The sequence below is a fragment of the Pyrgilauda ruficollis genome, unplaced genomic scaffold, assembly GCF_017590135.1.
Source record: "Pyrgilauda ruficollis isolate IOZ18807 unplaced genomic scaffold, ASM1759013v1 scaffold29, whole genome shotgun sequence".
NCBI classification, from domain to species: domain Eukaryota; kingdom Metazoa; phylum Chordata; class Aves; order Passeriformes; family Passeridae; genus Pyrgilauda; species Pyrgilauda ruficollis.
In genome coordinates, this window is record NW_024524266.1 from 5,886,103 (window position 1) to 5,905,233 (window position 19,131).

A 19,131-nucleotide genomic window follows, 5' to 3' on the forward strand; every position below is an offset into this window, starting at 1 on the left:
GAAGGAAGTTAATTTTATCATACAATGTAGCTTTAGTCTTGTTATGTGGCAAACTTGTTTAGAAATCCAGGGCAAAGTTTCATAAACCAGGAAAAAGCAGGGCTTCCCATGCACTAAAGAAGTTTTCTACCTCCAATGACTGCTGCTAGCTTTTCAGAAGGTTTCTGAAACAATTCTGTGAGAGATGCAGTGCCCTGAAGTATAGGATCTCAGAAGTTTAATGTGTGATAGAATGTAACACCTTAGCCTGGGCTGGTTTTTGAATTTAGGGCTAATAATTTACCATTCAAAGACAAAAACTGAATCCTAGTAAGCCTATCTGTTTTATAAATATTTACTTATTTCTCATTGTTTTCATGGGGGTTTAGCAGTCTTAGGAATATTAGAATTCGCACAGATTTCAGAAGTGCTTATGGACAGATGAAGTGGCAGTGGAAATTGAAATGCCTTCAGTGAAGGGTGGGCAGCAGTCAGAACTCTGTTTTCTTCTGCTTGCCCTCCATGTAGAGAAGGATTTACGGCAACTCAACAAGCCAAAGCGCATCCTGTCCTTGGCAGAGGAGATATTTTCAGGACCCTGGAGTCAGAAGGGAATCAAAGGGGTCCCTGGGAAGTGGGGAGAAATTGTAGTATTACAAGCATTATCTTTATAGTGTTTCAATGTGAGGAGTTGCAGGGCAGAGAAAGGTACAACTTTTAAGAGAAGAGGTTATTTAGGAACCTAATCTGCAAACCTGTTGGAAGCACTGTTCTTTGCTGAGCTTTCTGTTTTTGTTTATATACTTTTCAGATGGCTCTCAAATGGTAGAGCTGCTAGCATGACCTTGACACCATTAGAGTTCTTAATCTGTTATGCTTAATCTCCTACAGTTTTGTATTTCATCACTGGCACCAATATACTGAATTATGTACTCAGAATTAATGCAAAACATAGCTGGCTTTCATCTCTTGTAAGAAGCCAAGTTTGGAAAAATTGCTAAGTGCTTAGCTCCTGACTGTGCTGCAGGTTTTGCCACTACTTTGAACACTGACATTGTGTTTGCACCAGCTTCTTACTGATAGAGCTTCAGTCATCAGAAATTAATATTACATTTAAACACAAGGCTTGACATCAACATTGTTATGTAAAACATATTATTTGACTCACAAAACCCCCCAGAATGAACCAATAATTTTTTAGGATTTTAATGTGTGTCATTCTCAAGTGTCTTTGCAACTGCAGAGATTGTTTTGCAATAATAACCTTGAAAATCAATAGATTTGGGAAAGATTTTTTTTTTTTTGGTCGAAACTTGTTTTTGTGTTTAGATAAAAACTGGTCTAAACCCTGGCAAGGAAAAACATCAGGCTGCTGTTTCTCAAGACAAAAAAAAAAAAAAAAGAAGTTATTTAAATGCTCTATGGATTTGAGACTAAGATGCTGACTTCTCTGTTGAATTACCTTATTCTTCTTAACTATGCAAGGGTAGCCTCTGTCCTTTTAAGATGTTATGCTTGTGAAGTTGTATGCAGTATCATGAGATAGTTTCAGCTATTTATAGACTTACGGGTTAAGCATTGATATACCTTTCATTTTTCCTTGTGGTTCTGGGTTTTTAGGTAGTTCTTGGAATTTTCAAGTTGGCTGTGAGGGAAGGTTAAGGACTAATTACTGTTTTCTTTGGGTTTGCACTGGTTTGTAAAGAGAAGAATAACATTTAAATGCCTTTTATATTTGAAAAGCCTTTCCTGTTCTTTCACTCTGCATCCTTATTTCTCGTCCTGGCTGGAGTGATTTTGGGCACTGTAGTATCAGGTGTGCTGGTTGAGAATGGACATTAATGAAAATAACTGGGACTTGGTGGCACAAAGTGTAATATAATTTTGTTTTAATGCTTTTACTTTTCTCTCTGTAGAGCTCACACAAATTGAGGATCCAAGGGAACAATGGAGAAGGGAGCAAGAACGCATGCTAAAGGAATATTTAATAGTTGCCCAGGAGGCACTCAATGCCAAGAAAGAGATTTACCAAATAAAGCAGCAGCGTTTTGAACTGGCCCAAGAAGAATATCAACAATTGCACAAAATGTGTGAGGATGACAGCCGTTCCTATGCCAGCTGTGAGTTTACTATCTTTTCCTGATATTACCACCTGCCCTCACAAGATGTGGTGTAAGAAATAGTGTGAAGTATTTCCATCACCTGATTAGTCTCTGAATGAAGGTCCTGACTACAGCAGTGAGGTGCTGTCCTTTGACTCTGCAGTTCAATGTCTTCCAATTCCTGTTACATCTATTACAACAGACATTTAATAGGGATAAATGTTAATATTCAAAAGAGATGTAACTTTAAACAGGCATATATCCCACCTGGTATTTCTACTCATCTTGGAGTCAGGTGTAGTGATGCTTCCTGCGAGGCAACAAAGGGCTGAATGTTGCTGGATCAGCTGCCTACCTGCGCTCCTAAACTCAAAGACTATTTTCCACTTAACATAGGAGGGAGCCGTCAGCTATGGGGAAACCTTCTGCGGATCCATAATCTGCTTAGCAAATTTCCAAAGAGTTAGGGACAAGCTGTTGTGTTCAAGAGTACCTCTGACCATGAACTAGGAAACAATATTTCATTAGTTCACCTCATTGTTGAGTGCCAGCCTGTGATACTCATGTTGGTAATAGAGAGCTTCAATTTCTGCCCGTTTCATTCTTCAGATATCTCTGGTAGCTTGAAGTAGATAATACACCTTTTCTGAATTCTGAAGATCTTGCACCGCTGCCATGGCTGTTTTGGTTGGTGCAGTAGAAATGGTGTCTCTGTCAAAGAGTCAGCCAGACTAGTTTGAAGAAGTGGATATACCCAACAGCCACAGGGAAATGTAGTGGAGTTTTACTGGGGATTTTTTATTGTCGTTTTTCAGTGGCTGTACAATCATTGTTTTAACTGCATGTTTCCTATTAAATGCCAAGGATTTAATAAGAATGGGAAGCTCTGCTTTAGCCTTTTCTGAAAATGTTCAAGAAAACTGACTGTGGAAGGGGGTTTACAGCAGATATGTGGATAGAAGTGTTTAGCTACTGATTCAGTTGTATTTATTAGTCCAAGAGAATTCATACATGTGCCAAAATCATAAAAAAAAGATGTTTTCTAGAGCTGAGGTGTCCTAGACGGTTTGGACCAAGTACTCTGTTACTGTTGAACTGGGATTCTCATCTTTTTGTTTAGTTTATATATATGTATTCTGTCATTCAGTTTGTAATATAACTGAACAGTTTTGACTAGTCTTGTTTCCCCCTCTCATGTTCAAGTTTCTGAAGAAGTAGCAAGATATTTTTCTGTTAAGAAAGAATTTTTTAAAAAGAATTATTGTTTAAAGTGTGTTTAACAACTATTTAAAGACTTCGAATAGAGTAAAAGGTAGTGTCATCAGTATTTTTTGAGATTATAAAATCTAAATAGACATTTATTACAAAACCTTTCTAGGACATTTGGGCTTTTGGGTTTTTTTTTTAATTTGCAATAGTTCTGTGGGATATTTTGTTGAATTACTTCAGGTAAATATACAGAAAGTTTTGTTGAAGATTAAAATATACTAGAAAAAGATAACCTTTTTCATCTTTTTGAAGCTCTTAGATAAACAAGTTATTTGAAACAGCAACAAAATCTGAAAATGACAAAATTTCAGGTTATCTGTAACGAAAGCAGATGCTATGTCAATTTACTTATATTTGTCAATCTTCTGATAGTTCAGGGTTTTGTAGGTATATCTGGAGTTGATAATGAGAATCTGTAAGAGCAATTACTTAAAACTGTTTGCTTGCTTTGAGATGGAAAAATATTTTAGTTTTCTACAGATGTGTTAATATATTTTACATTGGTTTAAGGTCATATGTATTGGTTTTGAGAAAATGGGATGGGCTGATTACTCAGATGATTTAAAATTTTTTTTAAAATTATCCTTTCCGGGATTAATCATGCTGTCAACTCAAGATTCCCAAAAGCTCCTTCTCCACTTGTTTTTCTTAATTTGACTCCTCCACTCCACTGTGGGATGCTTGTCTCTCCTTCTATTGTTCAGAAATACTAGTCTTCTAATGTGAGTGCAATTACATTACCAAAGTTGGATGCTTATATAGCGAATATCTTTGCCTCCACCACCACTTGTTTCAAGTTGTTGCATTTAAAGAACTAAAACTTCACAAATTGTTTTTCTCTACTTTACTTGTGGGTGCTGCCATTTGACTCAGTGTCGTGTGCTTATGAGTGGGAGGTGAGCTCAGCGGTTGTGGGTTGGCAGGGAGGTGCCCATGCAGCAGTTTTGTGACTCAGTTGTGATCAGCACTGTTAAAAAAAAATCCATACAAAATCCTGGATTTAGAGAATTAGTCCAGGCATGACTACTCATTTTGGCAAGTTCCTGCATGCTCGACATGACCTTGGCATTGCAGTATTCTTTAAAGAGTCGAAAGGCCCAGTGCAGCCCCAGACACAGATATGGATTTCAGTGCAGCGGCCTTCAGCTCTGCAAAAGGATGGAAGGTCTGACAGCACAACCCCATCCATTCACATACCAGGCATTTTTCAGCGGGCCAGTGCTGCCCTGAATGACTCGCTCCATAAATCATGGTTGTTCTTGTCCCATCTGTCCTCTAAGACCTTGACTTCATCTGTGTAGGCTTTAGCTTGTAGTGCCACAGCTCAAAATTGTTACCTCACTGTAGACACCCTGTGTTAAGAGCTCACTTGCCAGGGTTGGTTTGTATTTCAGTTCCCTACACTGTTGCTTTAGAAGGCAGCTTCTCTCCCTAGCTGATCTAATTTTGTTCTGACAATAATTTTTTTTAACTTTAGTCCCAGTCATGCTGTTAATTCAGTGTACCTAGGAAGTAACTAGTAATTATTAATATTACACAAATTGTTTGCTTCAATAGACGCCATCATCCTATCACGGAAGCTAATTGTTTTTAGGAAATACACAGTGCTGCTATATGCAATTTTTGGTGGTGTTCAGAGGAAAAGAAAGTTTCTGGTGGGCCAAATGGAAATCTTCAGTTGTACTTCAGCACAGAGGATAATTTTAGAACCTAGTGACTTGTAAGAAAAAGAATTAATGGATGGTTTATCAAATAGTGTCACATCTTAACAATTGTATTTTAGAAGGGGGAAGAAAAGTAAAATACTGTTTTCCATCTGTTTAGCATTCTCTGGATTTTCAGCTAATACCAAGTATGACCCATATCAGATTAAAGCAGAAATAGCCAGCCGTCGTGACAGAGTGAGTAATCTTTTTTCATTTTGTAAAAATATGAATTAGGTGTGGGGAAGGGAGGGAGGAAGGGTCTGTTTTTCTTTTACTTTAGCATTCACACTGAATGTTGCATGCATTTATAGAAATATAGTATTGAAAAGTGCTTTTTTATTCTAACCCATTGCTCTATTAAAACAGCTCTGTATTAACTGCATTTCAGTGACTTGAGAAGTAATGCTTTTTCCATGTTACAAATGCAAACATTTTTGTCACAAATGTCAGAGGCAAGCTCAGCCAGGCTTTCAGAAATTGCTTTCTCTCTATAAAGTGCCACAAGTAGTAAATGGTCTGCAGCCAAATTATTTCAGTTCAAACTTCAGTTTTCAGTTCAAGTCTTCATACCATTTACTCATTTTCAGTGAGGCTCTGCTGGGCTGCAGGTTTAGCCACTTATTTGGAAATCTCTTCACAATTCAGTAGACCTATTGGCCAAATAGAATTTTTCAGCTGATTGACCAGAGCTCTTTTATGAGGAGAGGGAAGTTTAAGTATTCTGACAATGGTAGGCAGTTCTGTAACAAAAATGTTCCTTATTTATGTATTTAAAAAAAAACCAAAATAAAGTAATGGTTTTGATAAATAAGTATTTTAAAAAATACTTATCCTTGCAAGATAGTGTTCCATTTTTGTTGTAGTGACCACTTTTCACATGAGTGTCACTGAAAATAAATCCCGTTCACCACCCTTCAAAGGCATTTATTCTATCTGTATATATTTATTGCATGCTGACTAGTGTTTGCTTGTTTTACATACTCTAAATGTCAGCATATTCTAAACAAGAAAACAAGGTTTATTTATTTAAGTAATATTTGAAGAAAATAAAGAAGGTTTTCACTTATGACTATATTCCTCTCTTCCTCCTTAAACAAAATGACACGGGATATTATGTTCAAGTGACTGTGTGCATAGTCATTGAGTTGTTTCAGGAAACAGAATGAAATAGGCACTATAAACTTTTTGTGTACATGTTAGTGATGCATTTTCTCATTTTACTTTTAAAATGAGTGGGTGTTAAAGGAGCTGATGAGGGTATAGTGCTTAGGGGCTCGTGCTATGAGTTTTGATGAAAGGCAGAGAGCTGTGCAGGATGGTGGGACTCTGACAGTCCTGGTTTGCATCCTGATACTGATGCAAAGCCCCTTGCTCTTGGAATAGAGCTGAAGAAAAAGTTAATTTTTTTGTTCTCTTTTTTTTTTTTAAATCTGTTTTGTAATGATTTTGTCATTTACTGATGTACATGTGCAAATCAAGAGTGCTCTGGGTAAATTCTAGCAAATATCCTGAGTTTGGTAGCTTCAGAAGAGAGAGCTTTTTTCTTTCCATCCCTGCCCCTCTTTGTGCTCACAGTTTAGTCTTAGCCTCACTACCACATACTGAAACACCCCTATTCCCCTCATTTGTCTGCTGTCCCTTGCATTCTCCTCTCCCTGTTGCGTTCAGTTATCTGTCAGCTTTGGAGGGCAAGAAGCTCTTTCTTTGCAGATCATGCTTGGCTCTTCCATGGTCTGCACAACCTACTCAGGTAACTGTTTCCATAAAACCACAAGAATAGGTTTTTGGAGACATCTTTGCTATGTCACTTTCGATTTATGCTCATTAGTTGGATCAAGATAATTGACAAGGGGGTTGAGAGGGCAGGATAATATGAAAATAACTGTGGAAAGCTAGGCTGCCATTTCTGGGAGACCAGTTCTGCTGCCAGTAATTTTGTTTTCCAGGATTGAAAAATTAACAGCATTGAATGTTTCATCTTTGTTAATGTTGACTAAAGAATTTAAGACAGTTGAGAGGTGTCTTTGCTGCAAAGGGAGAAGAAAATTCTTATGGGTTGAAACTTGCTAGCTGTTAACATAAACTATTGGAGAAAGAAACCTTATAGAATAGATGAGGATATTGATACTTTGAAAGCTGAATGTTTTGACTGGGACTTAAGATATTTAGGAAAGTCTTCTGTTATTTTAATGCACAATTTTAAAACAAAAAGAGGAGAAATTTTCACTTCCAGTTCTTTAATTTAGCTTAAGATTTTTAATTTAAAAACCAATTATTTTTATTGTGGAATTTACTGTTACTTATATTTACTTTTAATTATTTTGTGTTACTCAGCTTTCTAGGCTGAAACGAGAATTGGCACAGATGAAGCAGGAGTTGCAATATAAAGAAAAAGGAGTGGAAACTCTGCAAGAGTAAGTTAAGAGTTTGTGGGAGGATCTTTTTTTTGGGTTTGGGTTTATTTTTTAATTGCCTTCGAATGAATTTCATAGAAAAGTGTTGTCAAAAATGTTAAAGACTTTGCTTCAGACTTTCTGCTGTGATAGGGATGCAGGGTGAGAACAATGTGAAAGGATAGAAGAAGAGTTAAACAGAATTGGTTGGAGTTGTGATTTCTTAGGTTCACATGCAAGAATAGCTTTATAGTTCATGTTCTTAACATTTCCTCAAGATATCGCCAAACTGGAATTAGATTTTTAAAAATATTTCCCAAATATTTTTGGAGATACCTACTGCCTGGAGCACAGCCCAAAGCACCGTGCTGTTGAGTAGTTTCCCTATGGCAGTACCAAGGCTTTCCTGCTGAGCACAGAACTTTTCCTAGAGGGAATTCTGTACATCACAACACTGCTTCTCCCTGCTACCTGATGGTCAGGCCATCTCATTCTGCACTGTATGGCTGATTTGTGCTTGTACTGTAAAACTAGTGGTCTGTGAGACCTTGGATTGTGTTGCGTGTGTGCAGAACGTCAGCATGTAACAGTGACTCCTTGTCTCCTCCCAGTAAGGAAAGGAAGCTCAGGGCAATTTGCCACTGCTCCTAGGGCAGTCAGGCAGCCCCGCTCTGTTTCCTGCGTGCACAGTGATGCCAAAGGCTGTGAGATGTTGTGGTGACGCTCTCCCTGCCACTCTTCCTGCAGGCCATCTGATGGGAAGGGAGCTGCGTGACTTCCATCCGTATGTCCTTAGTCACCTGCACACATAGCTCATACATGGGATGCCCAGTGGGATAGGGAGAGAGGTTGCCAGGCCATGAAAAAGATGGCAGGTAAACACAGGTTGTTGTGGCTTCCAGATTCCTTCAGCAAGGCCAATGGCTAGACCAAGAGCTTGAACAGCCCTTGGATCTGCCTTGGATATGTGGCTGTGCATTTAGAAACCTTGGCCTTTTTTCTAGCATGCATGTGAACAAACTGCCTAATGCAGGAGCTTCCTGAAAATGTTGTAACTGTTGCATGTCTGATGGATTTTGCAACATAAGTGCAGCAGCTGCAGAAATATTTTGAAGCTTTGGATTTATTGTGTTGGTGCTACAAAGCATGGGCTTTCACATCAGGAATTCTGATGAAATTCCAGGGATCTTGGAGCAGTTAGGATACTTATTTTCCAATTTTGATTGGTACTACGATAACAAAACAAATTAAAGGAAGATTCTCAGATTTAACTTTTAAATCCTTTTAACTTTTAAACTCCTTTTAAAAAAGGAGTAACCCATGCACTTAATATTTTTGGTGTGTTTGATTTGGTTTTTAAATAACAAAATTTTCTGTCTTTTTAAAACAAGGCTCTTTTGCTTTATAGTGCATTTAGAAAGTTTCATAGGAGAAAACTTGTTCAACCAAAAATACCAAAATTCTTAATTGGCAGATACAATGTAATCATTTACAGGCATAAATGTATTTTTATTGAAGCATTTAGAGGTAGTTGGGGGAATTGATAATGTATGATATTAACTGAAAATTAGTAAAATAAAGCACTCAAAGTATTTGCAGTTTCAATATACTAAAAAATATTTTAAATATAGTCAACATATCAGTATGGTGGTGTAGATATGTAAACAGTAACAGAACAAAACCAATTTTGTCTTACCATTCTTAATCATATTTTCTTAGAGTAAGAATTGCTATTCCATTTCTGCTTTTTTAATTTGTTTTCCTTCTCTTGGTTATTAGGTTATTTTAAGGGTATAGGTTCAGTTGTTTTGTAAAAGGACTAACCACTTGACTAGGATGATGAAAGTATTTGAAGACCATTTGAAACTGAAGATTGTTTTAATTAGTATAATTCATTTAAGATAGTCCAGTAAAGTAGTGCAGCTTTTTAAAAAATAAAGTCTGCAAATGATTAAGAATACAAATGTTAGTCTTGGATTATAGCCCAAATCAAGTTGCCCATGTTCCAGGATGGGGTTATAGGAGAGACATACAAGAAAGGAATTATTTTGAAGCATATCTGATTAGTCAGTGGTCACTCCAGTCGTGTAGTTTAGAAGTTCAGGCATGACAACTCAGTGCTCCAGTGCTGCTCATTGCTGCTGTTGCTGCGGTCACCCTCTGTCCCGCTGGTGCACTGGGTGGCACTTGTGCTTGCAGGAGCTGGGGAGAACCTTTTGCCTGTGAGTTACCTGGAGCTGTGCTCTGCTCTCTGCAGTGACTTGCTTCACTTGTGAAAGAGACTTGTGGTTTTGTTTTTGTTTTATGCTTTTAAGTGGGTTTTTTATTTGCCCTTCTGGTGAGATACATGTGGTTTTTTTGGGAGTACTTTGCTTCTAGGAGGAAGTGAGCCAATTTGGAGAATACTTAAACTAACAGCTGAAGAGAGGAGCTTCTCTCACCTCGTTGTGTAGTCAGTAGACAAATTAGCCTGAAAGCCTAACTGTACTCTAGCTTGTCCTTGTGCAATCTGCCCCCTACCTCCTGTATTTGTTGGGAGGGGAGGGTCACTCAAGTCAAGTACCAAGGCTGAAGTAGTTTAGTTTTTCCATATCCTCAAAGTAAGTATATTGTCCAAAAAGAATTTCACTGCTCCTTCTTTAAAACAAAAATGCTGGGTTTTTTTTCCTCTGTTCCCCCCCTACCCTGCTTCCCCTTCCCCTTTAAATTTTATTACATTTCAGACATTTCCCACTTCTGTTACGTTTTCTGAAGTTTTGGTCTGCGTCATTCTTCTTCCTTCTTGTGCTAAGTCAAATCTTCAAGTAACTGCCAAACTGCAAATGGTATGCATCCTGTTCAGGTTTTTTAAAGGCATGTACATCACTTTATTTCAAGTGTAAGCCAAGAGCAACATTAGGAGCCATCAAACTTGGGCCTTTACATCTGGCTGAATGTTTGCTTTGAAACTGTTACCAAAATGGCATCATGTGCAGATACTGGAACTTGCTGCCAGGTGACTCTGTGCAGTCTTGCTTGGTATAGCTCTCAGAGAAGAGACAGCTTTTATGGAGAGGGTGGTTGGGTTGCTCAGTATTTCCACCATTTTATATTGCTGTCTGATTCAAATGCCTTTATTAAATGCAAATCTCTTACATTGAAATTTTTCATATACAGTGTCTGCCTTGGACTGTGTTTTGTTTTCTTTCTTTTTAATTTTAGTAAAATGGCTTAACCATCTTTAAGGAGAATGAAAAGAAAACAAAACCACAAAAAGACTATAGAAGTGGGGTTTTATGAGTGGAGACACGATTGAGGGGGATTTTGATACCTCTACAACTTCAATACTGTCAGAATTCCAGTATTCATAGAGCTGCAGCTTTTAATCAGGACTGTACTTTCTGGAGTTTCATCTAAATTTAATAATGTTGTGTGTGATAAACCTTTGGACATAGTTTGTGTTTGCCCAGTGGAGACTTTGTAGAGCTCACTGTTCAAAGCCTGCAAAGATCCCCACCCTGTAGGATGGTGCATCTTGGCCTCCGCCACCTTTGCCCCAAGGTGCGTCTGATCCTGTCACAATCCAAACTTACAGGGTTAAATATGAGCCTTTTCTGGAACAGATTCCTTCCTCTGGCCTGGCAGCAGGGACTGAGAAGGAGGAGCAGTTCCTTCTCCCCTGTGTTTTCAGTGACCCTACTGCTCCCCGGCAGGAATTTTGGAGGAAGAAGGCGTTTAGCAACAAAGGAAATGAAAACTTGGCCAGTTGGCCAGGAGAGCAGAGTGAATGCTGTGAGAAGTTGGGAGTGACAAGGAATTAGGACTGGCTAAACAATTTGTAGCTATAGAATAATTTAGAGGTTAGGAGATCTGACAAAAACTTTAAAATCAGATTTTTGCTCAAGTACAGGCTTGTGCTTTGGTGGAGGAAAATGGAGGAACATGGAATCTGCCCTGTAGGACTGAAACGATGACAAGCACATCAATAGTCCATGTATCCTAGAAACATCTTTATATCTTTACAGTCTTGCATGTTAGTTGAGTATTCTTGTTATCCATACAAAGGTCTGATCTATATTTTTAGCGTGCTATTTCCCATTAATAAAATGGAAGACTCCTGCTGACTCTATGACTTTCAGAAGTAAATCTTTATGAAAAAAAGGAAAAGAATGAATAGAGAATAAATAACAGGTAATTTTGTAAGCTACTTTAGTCAGTTTGGGTTGCCAGCAATACTGATTTAAGCCTAAATATTTTTGGCAGTAGGAACTTCTTTGATTTTTTTCCTTAAACAAATATCAATTCATAAGCTGGGCTCCAAAGTGGCGTCCAGGAACATGAATATGTGGATAACTGGGCAGAAATCTGGTTGAAATTAAATAATTTCCTTTTCCTGAAATGCCACCTTAGTCCTGGCAAACAGTATAATGAGCAGTTGTGTAGAAGGCATTTTCATGTCTAACATTTGAATATGGTTCTTAACACTACAGTTCCCTTCAGATTAAAATGTGTTATCTTTTTTATGTGACTTTTAGTGAATTGGATTAGTTGTTTTATCCTGGTTTTATCTGCTCAGGATTTTAACTAAAAATTAGTGAAGACTGAAGGAAACATTTTGACAACAAAAACAAACAAATAAACCCCCAGCTTTATTACACATGACATTTTAAGTCCTTTCTTGTTCCTGAACCACTATTCATAAAAGATTATATGTTTTCTTATGTAACTTGGGGAAATTTGTGTTCAAAGAAAAATCTTGAGATTCAGACTTATTTTGTGTTGTCTCCAAAAATAGTAACTGTCAGAAAGAAAAACCAAACAAATTAAAACTATGGAAATCAACCTGTTTTTTTCCCTAAATGTTGTGAGCTACACAATAAAACCGCAGGATTTTCATTTGCTCCTTTTGATTTTTCATTTTAAAGTTTTAATTTTAAAACAAGCAATCAGTTGTAAGGGGAATTGCAGTGCTTGTATTTTAACTGGCAGAACATGCTGAGAGACTCTTGTTGACGCTCTTAATTTAATGTAATAGCTGCCTTAAAACTTGTTGGTTAGTCTCAGTATTTTAAATAGAGTTTGGGTATTCTTCTTCTGTAAGTATAGCATACCCTCTCCTACTGCATCTTTTTGTAGATTGATGTCTGTCAGGAATGATGTGTGTTTTTATGTTTAATTCTGTTAACCTCACATACCTTTTCCTGAAGCTATTTGTTCTTAGCATTGGCCTAAAGACCTTTACACTTACCACATTTTCTCTACATACATTTTTTTCCTGCTAGATTAACAGGAAAATTTAGTTTTCCATATTTTAACGGGCACTTTACATAATTTTCAATAGTTGCAGTAAATAACCTGTTAAAACTCCATAGTCGTTTGTTGTAAATCCAAGACCAAATAGTTCTTCTGATAAGTTCACTATAGTTTCTTGTCTTATTCTTTATCTGTAAATCAAAGCAAATTATCAAGATGATATACTGGACTAGTCTTCTGCATCCCAATATGTTGTCCTTTACTATTGTGAAATGTTGGGAAAAAGGTTGAGAACTCAGCCAATGGATGTTCCACTTGAGTGATTTTAATATGTCAAGATGGAAACATTAGTATTACTTCAGTCTTATGACATAACTTGTGCTCTTGCTTCTTGCTTAAAGGTTAAAATCTTGTGGGATGTTCCCATATTGTTTCAGTGCAGAATGATAATGTCTTACAGATATCTTACGGAAAAGATAGTCAAAGAGGCCTATAATGGCAGGATAGCATTTGCAATAAAATTTTAGGCATTAAAAATTTCTTCCTGAGAAAATGAAATGCATTTGTTAGAAACTTCTAAAGCAGGATCCAGTGGAAGCCCTGGAACAGATACTGCAATATGTGATGCTGCATGAAAAATATGACAGCTAGACTGCTCATGGTTACCTTTTGAGTTACAACCATCTAGGTTAGTTTTAGGTTCATTTTGCTTTTGGTGCATGAAATCTCCCACAGGCATTACTCATAAATAAGCTCTGCATTAGGATATTAAACCCAGGAAATTTGTTGCTTCTGCAGAACCTGGATAGATAATTGCTTTGCTTTGTCTTTAGAGTGGTCTTGGCACTGAGTGCTGTGTTAATTCCAAGTAGAGTATCATTTTATTCCTGGAAATGAAGTGGTACATGAATAAACAAGAGGTCTTGAAAAGTCTGTGTGCTTTCTAATCATGTGAAAATTCCTAAATTGGTCTTAATATTTTCAACAGGATTGATCGTAAGATGTCAAATGCTCATACAAATTACAGACTGGATGAAGCACAAGCTATAATGAGTGAACTTCGAACCATAAAGAAAGCTATATGCACAGGTGAAAAAGAAAGGCAGGACCTTATGCAGGTAAAAAATGTGCTGCTGAACTACTAAATAGTAGTAACCTACCTCTGGTTTTTTGCTTGGGTTTACACTGGGTTTACCAAGTTTAAATAAGGAAGTAGGATGGCCTAAACTGATTTTTCTGTTTGATAATTACCAATAGCAAGCAGTTCAAAAAAGGTAAGTAGTCATTGTCTATACTGCGAGCACAGGACTTCATATGCATTTCATATTTTTGTCTTAAGTTTCATTTAGGTCAGTGTTTCATTGGATATGGATTTCTATTGTTCCTATGTTGATAGTTGCTATGTAGCAATTACACAGTATTAAGAAAAAGCCTTTGTGATTTGTGGTAGTTGTTTATAATTTTATTTTATGTCTCTTTGTATTACCTATAATGAAGTAGGATTGAGAGTTCATGTGCTGAAATGTTTATTCTTGTGTCAACCATGTTTTTCCCTTTAGATGTATTTCCCCAAAATGGATCTCTGTCACTGTCACACTTTTTGCCACAAACTCTCAAGTTTGAGAGTATATCAAGGCTCTTGTTAGTTTCAAAATGTTCTCACAAAACCTTCACATAGTATGAATAAATACAATGTATATGCAAGTATGAAATTGATGAATTACAGCATGAGGACTATGGGGAGATACAAACCTGAGTCGTGGTCTAACTTTTGAATGGATTCTGTGCCCTGCCTTGAGCTCTCAGTTGTGTGTGTGTTATTAATGTGATAGGAGCTTGAGCAAAGAACAATGACCCTCTGCCACCAAGGGACTTCACTACAGACTTGCCTAAATATGCTGCATATACAAAGAGGTGATAAGGACAGTTCTCTTCACCCAGTCTTCAAACATTTGTTTGGAAGAAGGCATCTTTGTTACCTAAAGTTGTGGGACCATATTAAATTACCATTGCCATGCAAACATTTTCTTTCAGTTTTCTCTGCAGTAGTGTTTTTCATTTTTTTTTTCTTTTAAGTTGTTAAATGATATGGGAAGTTTATAATCTTCATATAATGAATTTCCATAGTTATGCAATTATTAAGTCCCCAGCGCATTACACAGAGATCACCTGATGGACCACAGGTCCTTGTTCAAGTAGACAGGACACTGAAGTCACTATGAAAAGTTTCTGCCTTGGCAATTTTTAGCATACTTGTTATTTTGGGCTGGCCAAGTTTTAAAGTGATTCTCAGTCTTCCATGTGCCTAGCTAGCAAGAAGTGATTAGAAAGGCACTTCTTCATGGATGCAGTAACACACATTCTAGGAAACTAACTGGTAATATAAGGACTTATGTGTGAGATCTTGGAGCAGTTTAACTACTGGCCTTGTTTTTACTTCCCCAGTAGATTTTTTTACCTCTTTTCCTTACATTTTCAGTCCTCAGTGGCAGTAAATCCAGCTGTAAACATTGAGATGCTTTGAAAATCATATTTGGTAAACCAACTTTAAATGTGCTTGCAGTTTCTTTAAATAGTGTTGTGGGAGTTAGAACTCTAGGATCAAGGATTGGGCAGTGCTGGCAGGACCAGAAAGAGGTTGCACAAGACAAAAGCAAAAATGAAAAGTGTTTCATCCTTCTTCATGGCTCTATGTGATATACAGGAAATATGAGTCTATTCTCTCTAGGAAGAGAGATACTTCTAAAGGAAGTATCTTTTTTTAATTAATGACAATATTTTGTGATGGAATCCAATATTACAACATTAGAGTATATGCAGTCCAGGGGAGTGTAGAAAACAGTTGTTCCACACAAGTGTGGCATGCAAAACATGTCTTCATGTTTTGTTATAATGGCTATACAGAGTTAAATGCCATTGTTTACAAGCTCTATAGTTGTAAAAATGGTGTATTTTTGCCAGCTTACTGTGCTCTGCAAAAATATCCAGCTCTCTTTTTAAATATTGATTAAAAAAAATTACTTTTTATGTCACCAAAGTAATCTGTGCTATGCCTTTTAATAACTATTTGAATATTATTGTCACAGATTTAGTTAGCTTTGTCAAATAAGTATAAGTCTATTTTAAATGTCTCCCTAATAAGTTCATAATTCAATCTGCATTTTCCTATTCATATTGGAGTTGTATTGTCCTTGAAAACACTACATTTTAAAGCTATTGTTGTTCAGAAAAACTTCCTTCAGAAATCTTTTTTATTTTTAAATTTGTTAATAGATGATTTAGAAGTATAGTGTAAAAAATATGGGGTTTTATTTCAGAGAAAGGAAACAGACTGTTGCTTACTACTTTTTAATTTAGATCTGGCCAGTGTAAGCAACAGAACTAAACATAGTAGAAGTGACTCAGTCTTGTGTAGGTGCTTGGAAAATTGTAGCTGTTGTAGAAGTATGATAATTGGTTTAGTTGTGTGGGTGAAGGTGGTCAGATTTAAATTTAAATAAAGCAAAATATGCAGTGCTACTACTCAGAAAAAGTGGGCAGACTTCTTATATAAGGTTGAATAATAAAGGTGTATGGTTAGGTTCCTGAAAGCAGTGTGTTTATCTCTCCTTCCCCATCTCTTTCTTAATTTTGTTTCTGTTCAGTGTGTGTGTGCTTTTAAAATGTCATCCTTGGAGAGCAGTAGACTTTGGTTTTTGTGGGGTTTTTATTTCTTCTTTTTTCTTTTCACTTTGTTACCAGATAAATTGGCTAAATAGGTTAGATGGGAAGTGCAGTGACATTGTGCAGAGTGCTCCCAAGTCATATGGCAACAGATAGTGGTGAAATGACAGTGCTCATTTCTCTCCTTTTGGGTAAGTCTGGGCTGGTGTGCCTAGAACTTCACATTAACAGTAGGCTTATTTGGCAGTTTCTGTGGGATTGCCATAAACAATCCTTAAACTGGAGATGAAAGATGGATTCCTCTGTGTAGCTGGGGAGGAAATTACTCCTACTGTTTATAATAACAATTCTAAATTGTTTCTATCTAAAAATGTGTTAACTTGGGTTGTAATTTTCCATGTTAGGGGTGCTGGTGCCTGTTTTCACTCATCCAACTAGAAGGACTTAATGCATTTATGCTTGCCCTAGGACATTGTCATCTGTGCTTGTAGATGTAAGTTAAGGTAATGCTGCTTGGTGGTTGCCACCTGTCAAATGCTTTGTGATTTTTAAGAAGGGGCCAGGATTCAGCAGCTGTGCCTGGATAGGAACCCTGGCCAGCAGCCAAGAAGCCCTTCATTACCTGCCAGGGACAATGCTAGAGGGCATCAGGAGTGTATCAGTTCATAAAGTAGCTGAAATACAGGCAAAAATTTAGATTTAAGTTCTGGCATCAGGATCTGTGGTATTGCACATACCTGTAACATAATATGTGTTAGCCAAAGGTGGTAGATGGAACATAACTTATTAGGAGAAACCTCAGGCTTTCTGAATACTGAGTTTTTGTTGATGCATCTGGCTGTGCTTTACTGGGAAGAGGCCATGATCTGGAGTTATTATTTCCATGTTACAAACCCATTAGGGATACCTCTTGATCCTCCATACAGCAGGAGTCTTGACAGGACTGGATGATTTCCAGTGAGTTTTGAAGAAGAGAGTTAGACAGGAGTCTACAGTTTTCATAAAGTAGAAGTTGTGGGGTTTTTTCCCATGTTGTGGAGCAGTTCCTTTCACAAGGGTAAGGGGACACTAGCTAAGGATCTCTTGGCAATGTAACTTGAAATTGAATTTGCAGTTTCAGGGCTGAGAAGAAAATATATTTTTGCCCTTCATACTAAAATGGCTCAGTTCAGTTGGGAGGTGGCAGAAGAATTAGCTTTTTTGGTGGACCCAAGACAAGTTAAGCTTCTGGAGGCAAGTGGTGGTAGCCTTGTCCTGCTGCCAGCACATCTGGCATTGCTCTGTGCTGTCCTCTCTCCTTGCCAATGCTGCTTGTGAAATCCCAGCCCCTCTCAGACCTGTAGAGAGCAGGCAGAGACTGAAGAGGGAGCAGCAAAAGCTGTCCCATGTGTGGTATGTACCATGTGCCATTCCCTAATAGGAAGGAAACAGTGTGTGATTTGAAGGGCTGTCAGGGAGGAACACAGGACCCCAATCTTGTGACTGGGGAGCCCATTTGCTCACTCATCCTGTACCAGGCTGGGTGTTCTCCCTCTTTTTCATCTCTGGTAGAGGCTGGCCTGAAGGAGGGGCTAATATATGAGAGTAGAGGGAATGGACCATATATGATGGAAATGGAGGCCATCAGAAAAAGCTGCTTTTTCTGGCTAGTTTCAGGCCTGCTACAGTTCCATAATCCTGGAGGCTTTGTAGGCTCTGAAACCAGATGCCTTCATCTTCAGTGTGGCCTTGCTCTTCTTGTCAGTAGCAAACAGTTGCTGTTACACGTGTTCATTTCTGGGCTCAACTAACGGAATTTGATGTAACAAAAAGCAGCATTGCTGTGTTACTCCTTCATCTGATAATTGGATATGGGCAGTAACCTCGGCTTGTTGCAAATCACCAGTAGTCAGTGCTCCCGAAATTCCTGAGGACCAGCCTTTTTCCCAATGCAATGTCCCTGATTCTGTAGTTCAGACACTAGAGTAAGCAGTTTTAGTAAGTTTTTTATGTGTATTTTTTGAACCAAATTTTTTGATTGTGTTATGGTTTATAAATTACTACAGATCTTCAAATTTCTGATGATTTTTCCCCCACATTTTTAGATTGTCCCTTTTCCTGTGAAAGATATGTGAGAGGACAGAATGTTTTTCATTTTTGTGGGACGTGTAATACTGTCGTAAATGACAGCCAGTGATTTTGTTAGTAATACTGCATTATCTGTAATTTTTGAACAAGAGAGAATGCACAATGAGAAAGCAAAAGTGATACTAACAGTTTTGTTCTTTTAAAGGTTTTTTAAGAGCCTGTCAACCAAGCTTATATTGTCAAAAAAGTTACTTTTTTTATTTTGTGTCATTCTGTCATATTCCCCTTTCCCCTCAAAGACTGATGTTTCTGCTTTACTCTGACAGTTGTGTCATTGTCTAGACATTTCAGCGATGCCGCTTGCTTAACCCAAAGTGTAAAATATCTCTTAACTATGTGAACCCTGGCTAAGAGAGTACAGGGATGATATCTGCTGTCATAAAAGTGCAATCAATACAAGGTATTCATCAAGTTGGATGAGATAACAGTAGTGACTAAGGAATGTAACCTGTGCAGAAGATGGCAAAAGGGCAGGTGAATCACATTTGTCTTCCCTATCAGCTAATGTGAAGTTGACAGCTGCTAGATGTAAAGAGCTGAAAGCCATACAGAAGATAAAACATTCACAGATCTAAAACAAATAATATAAAGTCTGCTTACTGTTACATGTATCTTTTAAAAGGAGAGGTTTATTCCAAAGCAAACCTTTTGCATGCTGGT

The 19,131-nt window shown here is 37.5% G+C and overlaps 1 protein-coding gene across 3 annotated transcripts in view; it reads left to right on the forward strand.

The window, feature by feature from the left end:
• The window catches only part of WWC3 (WWC family member 3), a 98,381-nt gene that overhangs the window by 39,476 nt on the left and 39,774 nt on the right, over positions 1-19,131 (forward strand). For all 3 annotated transcript variants that reach the window (XM_041472389.1, XM_041472387.1, XM_041472388.1), the window contains exons 3-6: positions 1,896-2,099; positions 5,175-5,251; positions 7,391-7,470; positions 13,670-13,799. In XM_041472389.1, the coding sequence (XP_041328323.1) occupies positions 1,896-2,099; positions 5,175-5,251; positions 7,391-7,470; positions 13,670-13,799 (491 nt within the window). The remainder of the gene's footprint in view (positions 1-1,895; positions 2,100-5,174; positions 5,252-7,390; positions 7,471-13,669; positions 13,800-19,131) is intronic.